At 36.6% G+C, this 9,879-nt stretch overlaps 1 protein-coding gene across 2 annotated transcripts in view; it reads left to right on the plus strand.

Moving 5' to 3' along the window:
* Positions 1 to 9,668, plus strand: part of YWHAE (tyrosine 3-monooxygenase/tryptophan 5-monooxygenase activation protein epsilon) — a 41,056-nt gene extending 31,388 nt beyond the window's left edge. Inside the window, exons 3-7 of one of the 2 annotated variants that reach the window (XM_046675755.1) lie at positions 313 to 419; positions 1,107 to 1,313; positions 3,858 to 3,994; positions 7,006 to 7,052; positions 8,725 to 9,668. In XM_046675755.1, coding sequence (XP_046531711.1) covers positions 313 to 419; positions 1,107 to 1,313; positions 3,858 to 3,994; positions 7,006 to 7,013 — 459 coding nt within the window. In that variant the 3' untranslated portion in view covers positions 7,014 to 7,052; positions 8,725 to 9,668. The remainder of the gene's footprint in view (positions 1 to 312; positions 420 to 1,106; positions 1,314 to 3,857; positions 3,995 to 7,005; positions 7,053 to 8,724) is intronic. The other variant, XM_046675754.1, reaches the window with a different exon arrangement.
* The last annotated feature ends 211 nt before the right edge of the window (positions 9,669 to 9,879 follow it).

A 9,879-nucleotide genomic window follows, 5' to 3' on the forward strand; every position in this document is an offset into this window, starting at 1 on the left:
ACCTCATTAAAGAAGTTAGTTAATATAAATGCGTAGCACTTGGTAGTCATTAATCAGTGTAACTCTTAGTTCTGTAGCTGAACTATGAGTTTGGATTTTTTTTTAAAGCACTTAACTGAAAGTATATAGAAAGAAATAAGAATTTCTATAACCTGGAGACAACTTTCTCTGGTTTTGTATCAAGAGAGGGCAAGAGGATTTGGAGAGAGATGTATATTCTAATGTGGCTCTCTTCCTCAAAACCAGAGGTAGAATGTGTGATAATTTATATAGTTGCTTAGACTTTAAACAATTTGTGACTTTTTTTTTCAGGTTGAGACTGAGCTAAAATTAATCTGTTGTGACATTCTGGATGTACTGGACAAACACCTCATTCCAGCAGCTAACACTGGCGAGTCCAAGGTTTTCTATTATAAAATGTAGGTTCTATACTAAAAGGGAAAATGTCAGATTAAATGTTGGCCCTTTTAGAATCATCGCTTCTCTCTGTAGGTTTTCAACTTTAAGAATAGTTGTTTAATGTTGGGAAGATAGTTACATGGGAGGAGTGATTCTTAAAGCTTTATTTTTGAATACTCATTTGCAAATTCACTGCTAGTGAAGAATTAGTATTATTGTTGCATTTAAGGATGGTCAGACTATTCGTGTAACAGTGTACTAGGTTTTGCTTTACTTACTTATCTTCATTTGCTTGTAAGGAGTCCGCCGCCCTCCCCGCCCCCTGGCAGCAATGCCTTATTACATAGTTCCATCTTAACATTTTGTATATGTAAGTTTTATTTCATGATTAACAATCTCTTGTGTCATTCTTTGGAACTACTTTTCATATTTAATTCTAGTCTGTCAAGTGATAAATTTGTTGATTTTTCAGTTAATTTATCCAGGATTTTGCTTATCTTTGGCAATATGAATTCTCTCAGAGGGAAAACTAAATAGATGATGAGTCTGTCATTTCTGAAGAGACTTTTGAAATTACTGAAGTGTAGTTGTTAATTGTTAAATATATTTTGTTACTTTTTTTATATAGTAATGAAAAATTTTGTTTATTTTCATTTAAGTGGTATTATCCCTAATTCTGTCTTTTTGTTGTTTTTGTTTTGTTTTAGGAAAGGGGACTACCACAGGTATCTGGCTGAATTTGCCACAGGAAATGACAGGAAGGAGGCTGCAGAGAACAGCCTAGTGGCTTATAAAGCTGCTAGTGATATTGCAATGACAGAACTTCCACCAACGCATCCCATTCGCTTAGGTCTTGCTCTCAATTTTTCCGTATTCTACTATGAAATTCTTAATTCCCCAGACCGTGCCTGCAGGTAAGTCTTGGAAGAGAACAAAAGCGCTCACTGTGAAAGTGAGGACGGTTACGAAGGAGAATAGCTGCTTGTTCTGTGTGTTGTTTTCTGGGACTGCCATTGTAGACTTGGCCATACAGTAATTCTTTTGGCTCTTAATAGAGACACACCTTTTCTCTATCACTAGGGTAGCAGTTAGGATACTTATGTTGATGGGGAAAATTTTTGTTGGTAGATTGAGAAGAATCTTTAATTTGTTAGAGAGTGGGAGAAGAGAATGAGAGGAATTATCGCAATAGAATTATCTTTGTTTTTGTATATTAGTTTTTCAGTTTTTGTAAGCAATGTTTTTAATATTAGACTCTTAGTGTACATATCATTTTATATTTTAACACGAACAGTTTTCCATCTCATTAATGTATATTAAACTATTCCCCCATTTGTATTTCACGTTGTTTCCAGTTTTTGGTATAGATACTTTTTTTTGGTGAGGAAGGTTGGCCCTGAGCTGACATCTGTTCCAGTCTTCCTCTGTTTTATATGTGGGATGCTGCCACAGCATGGCTTGATGAGCAGTATGTAGGTCTGTGCTGAGGATCCAAACCTGCGAATGCCAGGCCAGTGGAATGGAGTGCATGAACCCAACCACTACGCCACCAGGCCAGCCCCTGTAGATAAAAATTTAGGGACTTAACTTTACATACAAAGCTTTTTATTTTTTTTTTAAATTATGGTAAAGTATGCAAAATGTGAAGTTAATGATTCTAACCATTTTTAATTGTACAATTCAGCAGTATTAAATAGATCCACAATGTTGTGTAACTGACACTACAGTCTATTTTAAAACTTTTTCCTTACCTGAAACAGGCTATAGCCACTAAGCGATAACTCTCCATGTTCCTTTCCCCCTCAGTGCCAGGAAATCTCTACTTTCTGTCTTTATGAATTTGACTATTTTAGGTACCTTGTATAATTGGAATAATATGTTTGTCCTTTGTAACTTTAGTATTCTTGAGTATGTAAGCATCAGATATTCCATGAAAAGAGATTTTCCTGCTGTAAGGTGGATTTATTTGAATGGAAACCAGTATTAATTTAAAAACATTCTAAAGGGTTGGTTGAGTTTGTCCAGTAGATACAGGTGGTAACTAAAGAAGCTGTAGCTATCTGTTCAGCTGATTGCATTGGTTCAGTCTTTCATTGTCATTCTCCAGTCTAGCTGTCCCACACGTACCTTCACTTAAGTCACCTCCGGGGGCTGGCCCCGTGGCCGAGTGGTTAAGTTCGCGCGCTCCGCTGCAGGCGGCCCAGTGTTCGTTGGTTTGAATCCTAGGCGTGGACATGGCACTGCTCATCAGACCACGCTGAGGCAGCATCCCACATGCCACAACTAGAAGGACCCACAACGAAGAATATACAACTATGTAGCAGGGGGCTTTGGGGAGAAAAAGGAAAAAAATTTAAAAATCTTTAAAAAAAAAAGTCACCTCCATACCTTTGCTTTAACTTGAAGTGTGCCATTTATGCGCTTTTCCTACCCATTAAGATTAGTTCAGATTTGACATCTCATTTCTTCCTCCTCGAGTGCCTGAAGTACTTTCTCCAGAATAGCACTGTATTGGGGCTGGCCCCATGGCTGAGTGGTTAAGTTAGCGTGCTCTGCTTTGGCGGCCCAGGATTTCACCAGTTCGAATCCTGGGCGTGGACATGGCACCCCTCATCAAGCCATGCTGAGGCGGCATCCCACATGCCACAACTAGAAGGACCCACAACTAAAAATATACAACTATAACTGGAGGGGAGGCTTTGGGAGAAAAAAAGAAAAATAAAATCTTAAAAAAAAAAGAATAGCACTGTATTTTTTTATAACACTTGTTTGTCAGTCCTCTGTTCTTAGATGTTTTAAGTTAATCTCTTGTGGACTCTCTTTCCTGTTTTCTTTTTCCACACTAGTGTCCAGCATCACTTGGCTGTACATAGTACCCAGTACTCAATAAATGTGGATTTTCTTTCCTTTAAACAGTAGTAAATAGTTACAAACCAGTTACTGCAATAAAAAAGAGAATAAAAAAATTGTAGTAAGTGGCTTGTATGATCATATTTTCGTGTGTTCTGTATTGCCTTTTTCATTAACTTTAAATTCTATTGAATTAACTGGAATATTGTCCAGAATTTTCTTTTTGCATTAAAACTTTATTAAATGAGCTCTTGACTAGAAGTTGAAAATACCTTTATTGCCTATATTTTGGTGGTGCCTTAGGATGGAGTTTGGGCCGTATATTCTTTTTACTGATAAGCTTGTCGAAAGCATAGTTAAGAAGTGGTGCTCCTGAAGTTCTGTTAGCTCCATAGTTGCTAGATTACAAAATTAAATAGAAAGTTCATTTTCATCAGTTATATCTGCTTTTCTTTTATTTCAGTGCCTAAACCCAAGTGCTGCATGTCATTATTACATACTTTGGCGTGACTGAAGAAAAGATTAATAGCTGACTTAAATCATTTCTCATTCTGTTTTTGAGCTTGTTTACATTTTTTTTGGTAACACTTTTATGTAAATACTTGCAGGTTGGCAAAAGCAGCTTTTGATGATGCAATTGCAGAACTGGATACGCTGAGTGAAGAAAGCTATAAGGACTCTACTCTTATCATGCAGTTGTTACGTGATAATCTGACACTATGGACTTCAGACATGCAGGGTGATGGTAAGGAAACTGAAGTTAAATGTGTCTCTCTCAGTTGTTGATCTTTTTACTGTTAGAAATTCCTTGGTATTTCTTAACATCACACTACAATTTAGACTCACAGCCTGTCCTCTAAACTATCAGATTTTAATTAGACCAAAAGACATGTTTGGAAAAGGGCATCTTTTGTTAATATTCAAAGATTTTAAAGTTTTGCTTCTAATAATGTTTGCTAAACTTAGTTTAACCTCTTTTCCCTCACTGTTTTGAAAGATGGAGAGAGAGGAAGCAGTTCATTTATCTTCCTCAGATGCAGTGGTGGGGGGTGTCTAAGGTTAATTGTATTTCAATGTTGTGGTCACTTTGGCTGAATGGTATCCTCAGGTTAAAACTAGATGATATCAGTAGATGTTTATGAAGCATCTTCTCTGTATGGAAATTTTTATTTAAAAAAGGAACTAGTTTCCCTTTGTATTCTATAGAGCAAATGGAATGTTCTGCCCTTGGGTCCTTATTTTAGAGTTTTTGATTGTAACAGTTACCTGGAGTACTTTACAAGACTTAATCTTGTAATGGGGCGTGGGAGCTTGATGTTTATTCTACATGTAAAAGCCCAAATTTGTCACATTTGTTGATTTTTAAAGCATACTTTTCTTCTGCCCCTTTCCAAAGAGTCATTTTTTTAAAATTTTTATTTATTTTTTGTTTTTTATTTTTGAGGAAGATTAGCCTTGAGCTAACTGCTGCCAATCCTCCTCTTTTTGCCGAGGAAGACTGGCCCTGAGTTAACATCTCTGCCCATCTTCCTCTACTTTATATGTGGGACGCCTACCACTGTATGGCTTGACAAGCGGTGCCATGTCTGCCCCCAGGATCCGAACCGGCGAACCCCAGGCCACTGAAGCAGAATGGGTGAACCCAACCGCTGCGCTACTGGGCCGGCCCTAGAATCATTTTTATCCACTGCAGATCATTGAATGCGGGGATGATAAACTAGTGTGACATGACCATTATGAGATAGTTTTGCAGTTGGTTATGGTGGTATGGGGAGTAGAAACAGTTTGTTGTTTTAGCTGCAGATCCTTTAAGAGTGTATTACCCAAAGTGAAGTGGAGGTTGCTTTTCTTGAAGCTACCTGAAGTCTCTGTTGCTGAACATGCTGTACTGTCTTTGGAAGCATTCTGCTTTTCAAAGGTGCCTCTGAAAATGGATATCAGGGCATGTATGTTGTCAATTTGTTTACTCTGGAAGGATAAAATCAGATTTTAAGCTTAGGTTATGGTACTAAAGTAAAAATTAGGTGACTCAGCTCCTAAAGCTCACCAGCTCTATGAAGTATTTAGATACTTAACCTAGATGGGCTTGAGATATGTGGCACGTGTGATGACCTACTTGGACAATTTTCCAACAAAGCCAACTGGAGCCACAGATTGCTTTTCAACACAGCACTTCAGGCACCTGCTATCAGTCTATGGGACTCAAAACCAATTTACTGTCTCTGAACTAATGACTTCAGGTTCCTTCCAGCTTTAAAATTATGTTGTATACTAATAATAACTGCTAAGAAGATTGGCCTAACAACTGTGGACTCTTCAGAGTCACCCCCAGCTCAGAGAAGACTAGTCTCTCTGCCTGTTTGAGGGGATAAAAAGAAAGCATGTGGAGAGTTTGGTAAGCGGGATTGACCTAAGTAAGCTATACCCTCTGACCTCTGGGGAAATTTTTTTGATGGTGAAAATAACAAGGTGACCTGGGTTGAAATGCTTTATGTTCTTTTTGACATTTGATGCCAGGTCTTTATAACTAATTTGCTAGATAATAAAATTAAATAGAAATCTAGTTTATATTTTCTTGTGCCACTCGTGTTCATTATCACTGATAACCAAGAATTTATTAATCAGAGTAGACCATATGTCACTCCATTTTTATACAGAACTGAAGGTAATACTCTTTTTCTTGATTATTGAGCATTATTTTATGAAATGGATCATTTAAAAATAGGCTTTCTTTAAACTTTGTGTTTTCATAGTTGGGAAGGTTCTTTGTACAAAAATGTTCTACTACATTTTAGCACAGATTTCTCTTTAATCCCCAGTTTTTTTTTAATCTAGTGAAATCCAATTGCTTCCTTATCACTTTGTAAGTTGCACAATTGATTAAATTTGGTTGAAACAGACTAATTTTCATTTAAGAGCTTTGTCATAAAATAACTGAAATTATGAAACATGGTAGTTTAACGGTGAAAAATTCAAGTAGTCTCTTGACGTCAAATTCTTGTAAAATTAACAAACTCTCTGAATTTACAAGTTATCGTAGGTACTAGGAAATTATTTGCCAGTTTTGCTAAAAGGGATGATATTAAATGTTTTCTTAAATTGATTTTGTGACAAAATCAGTGCTGAATGTAGAATTGCAGTTATGGAATTGGCAGTTTTCCAGGATGTTGCTTGCATTTAGTTTAAGGATTGTTTAGATGGTTTTCTCCTTTTTTACTTTGCTGTGAAAAATTATATCAACAAACATTTGAATTGAGGATTTCTAAGGGAGGATATGTATGTGTTTTACTTACACACTTTTATGTTTTTTAACTGCCGAATATGTTAATGTCTGTCCACGTGTGTTGGAAGGTAGTTGTTTCAAGAGCTCACCACTTTTTCTTATCAAATGATTTCAGTCCTGTTCTCTTAACCTGTGATCAGAGGACTGTTTGATACACAAGTCCCTAGAGAGGAAATGTGTGTTCTTTCTGTCCCTTCCACTCCTCCCCCACAATCTAGGAACAGGGGGCAAAGAAATACATATCCAAGGAAACCATTTTTTCCCCATGTACCTTTTAAGAGGGTGTTATTTCATCCTCTTAAAGGTAAAAGAAACAGATTATTTCTTAGAGTGAAGTTTATACAAAGTAAAAACGACCGAAATCTGACTCCCCTAATCATTGATGTTTTCCTTTGTCCTGTTCTCTTGGTTTATTTTTCTTGTGATGTTGCTTTCATATGATTGTTCTCCCTCCCTTTCTCCTTGCAATATAGATTCCTAAAGGAAAATCCAACTCTTCCTTTCCTAAAAACTCTACTTTGTAAGTCATTCTCATGGCACAGTGAATTCTGCTTTTAGTTTTGGTTCTTCACTAATCATGCCTGCATATCATCACCCTGTCGCTTACAAAACTGCCTGTTCTATGTTCCAGGATGTGAAACCTTCTAAGACATTTATGGTCTGCTACCCCTTTCTGCCTCTGGTTCGGTGTGACTTAATCTGACAATATTTTTATGCCAAAGTTAGTTGGAACTTTTGGCAAATCTGATGGTTGCTTATGAGTGAATTAGAGTGTGCTCTTTTGTTGTATGTTAACCATATTTTGGCAATGTATTGCTGTTAAAAATGAGAGTGAATGTTCTTATTTCCTAAATTTGAATACATTCTTATCTTTGGGGAACACTTGGGTGGTCCGTTTCTTTCCTCAGTAAATGGTTATTTTTGTCTTTCTTTGCATGTCTTTTTCTATATGTGAGTCAAAAATCTTTATGTGCATTAAGTACTTTTCTAAGTCACATATCAATGTCAAACATTTTTTTCACTAAATAAATAAATAAATAAATAAATAAAATAAAACTATCTTTCCTTAATCTTTGTTGCCTTGACAGCATTTATCATTTATCATATCAAGGTCTTCAAGACTATTTAAAAGCATTCCTCAGGGTAAATGCTTTATGTCTGTAGACAGCCAGTCTTGGTGTCATTTGTCCATCCTAATTAATTTAGTAAGCACTATGAATGGATGGATTGTCCGAACTGTCGTATTATGATTGTTGGATTAGTTAATTGACTTCATTTCGATTCAAAGTAGTAACTCTGTAGGAATTACAAGTGGTTTGTTAAAACATAAAAGAATGTAACTTTTACTTGTTTTTTTTTTTTTTTTTTTTAGCAAAAGCCTGCATGCTTCTTTATTATGGCTGATTAATGCTTATTAATAGGTAGACGATTTTTCAGTGAATAGGCTGGCTTTCTGTTGCATGTCATAGTGCAGTTGAAACTCCTCAGGCTGATCATCATGTTCAAAGGGGAAGGAAAAATGGCATGAGAGAACTGGTCCAAATGCCCTTCTTTAATAACCTCAGTGGTTTGGATTACTTTGAGCATGCTGTTTCTCTCTGGAGTGAGAAATCTGTTTTATGGTTTGATGTGACTGGCCAAGATAGAAAATATATAAAATATTCATTTACAAAAACAGAACCTTCCCTCCAAAACTATAGAACTCCTTTGGAGAATTTTACTGCTCAAATCTCTTTATTGAAGCATTTCTGATCTGAAGCATTTGTGATATGGAGCTTGTGGGTAAATTAGATTTTTCCGAAAGTTTTAAAATACTCTTGATTCTTGAAGAGGCGAGGTTATTGAGAAAGAGTATTTTGACGCAAGATATACATGAAAGCTTGAAAATCATTTTAATAGTATGGTTACCTTGGCTGTCTACTTTAAGAGCTTACTTAGCATAAAAACATTGACTTTTACTATGAATCATTTTTTTTTCATCTTATTGACCATTCAGGACCTTGATCCAACAGGCACCTCTTGGCTTAGGCATTTCAGGTGTCCAGGATGGTAGAAGTCCTTTGCCTGTCTGTGTTTAATACCAACTGTAGCAAATATAAGGAGTCTTTATGCTTGGAATGATACCTTTGTTTGTGACCACAACAGCCTAATTGAGTTGGTATGAAATAATTGACTGTCATTCTTCTTTGCAGGTGAAGAGCAGAATAAAGAAGCGCTGCAGGATGTGGAAGATGAAAATCAGTGAGACATAAAAGCCAACAAGAGAAACCATCTCTGACCACCCCACTCCTTCCCATCCCACCCCCCCCTTGGAAATTCCCCCATTGTTGCTGAGAACCACCAAATCTGACTTTCACATTTGGTCTCAGAATTTAGGTTCCTGCCCTGTTGGTTTTTTTTAAAACAGTTTTCAAAAGTTCTTAAAGGCAAGAGTGAATTTCTGTGGATTTTACTGGTCCCAGCTTTTAGGTTCTTTAAGACACTAACAGGACTGCATAGAGGCTTTTTCAGCATTACTGTATTGTCTCCTGCCAGGTGTGGCAAGATCAACATTAGAAATGGAAGTTACATTTGAAAGCCATTAGACTTCTAGGAGATGCAAGCATCTAAGAGAGGGGTTAATCACACTATAGAGGCATAAGTGGTATCATTTTTCCTTTTTCTAATTGTTAAATCGAATTTTATACCAATGTTTAAAATTAATTGAGTGTTAGCTTGAGGTGGTTAAAGGTTGTTTGGGGAATTTGTTGTAATGGTTTTGCTGTAAAAAGTGTTTCAAACTCTGCTGAAATGTTGCTGAAAAGCATGGTGCTGGTAACAGTTCAACAATCCGTGGCTGCTCATTCTTGCCTACTTTTACTCTCCCTCTGAAGCAGGTTAGCATTGAAGGTGGTATGGAAAAGCCTGCATGCGTGTTCAATTCTTTGTTTCTTCTCCTTCCCTCTCCCCCTGGGCCCCCCCTCCCCTCCTTCGCTCGCTCAACCTCTTTTGTTCAGTATGTGTAACTTGAAGCTAATTTGTACTACTGGATATCTGACTGGAGCCACAGATACAGAATCTGTATTGTTCTTACTGAAACACAGCATGGAATTAACATTAAACTTAAATAAAACAAACCTAAATTAAAAATGCCAAATATTATTGCGCCTCCATCCTTTATCCTTCTAAAATAAAATCTCTAGTCTAAACACATTGACGGTATTGTTTGCCTGAATGTGAAAAGATCCCTTTTCTTTTTTTCCCCCCATAAATCCCTTGTCTGTTTCCCAAAGATGATGTATATTTTTGAAAAAAATTACTGTAACTTGGTTGTGAAGAACACTAAGTAGTCCAAGTGAATTCGTTAC

Source organism: Equus quagga, chromosome 11 (genome assembly GCF_021613505.1).
Source record: "Equus quagga isolate Etosha38 chromosome 11, UCLA_HA_Equagga_1.0, whole genome shotgun sequence".
Taxonomy (NCBI): domain Eukaryota; kingdom Metazoa; phylum Chordata; class Mammalia; order Perissodactyla; family Equidae; genus Equus; species Equus quagga.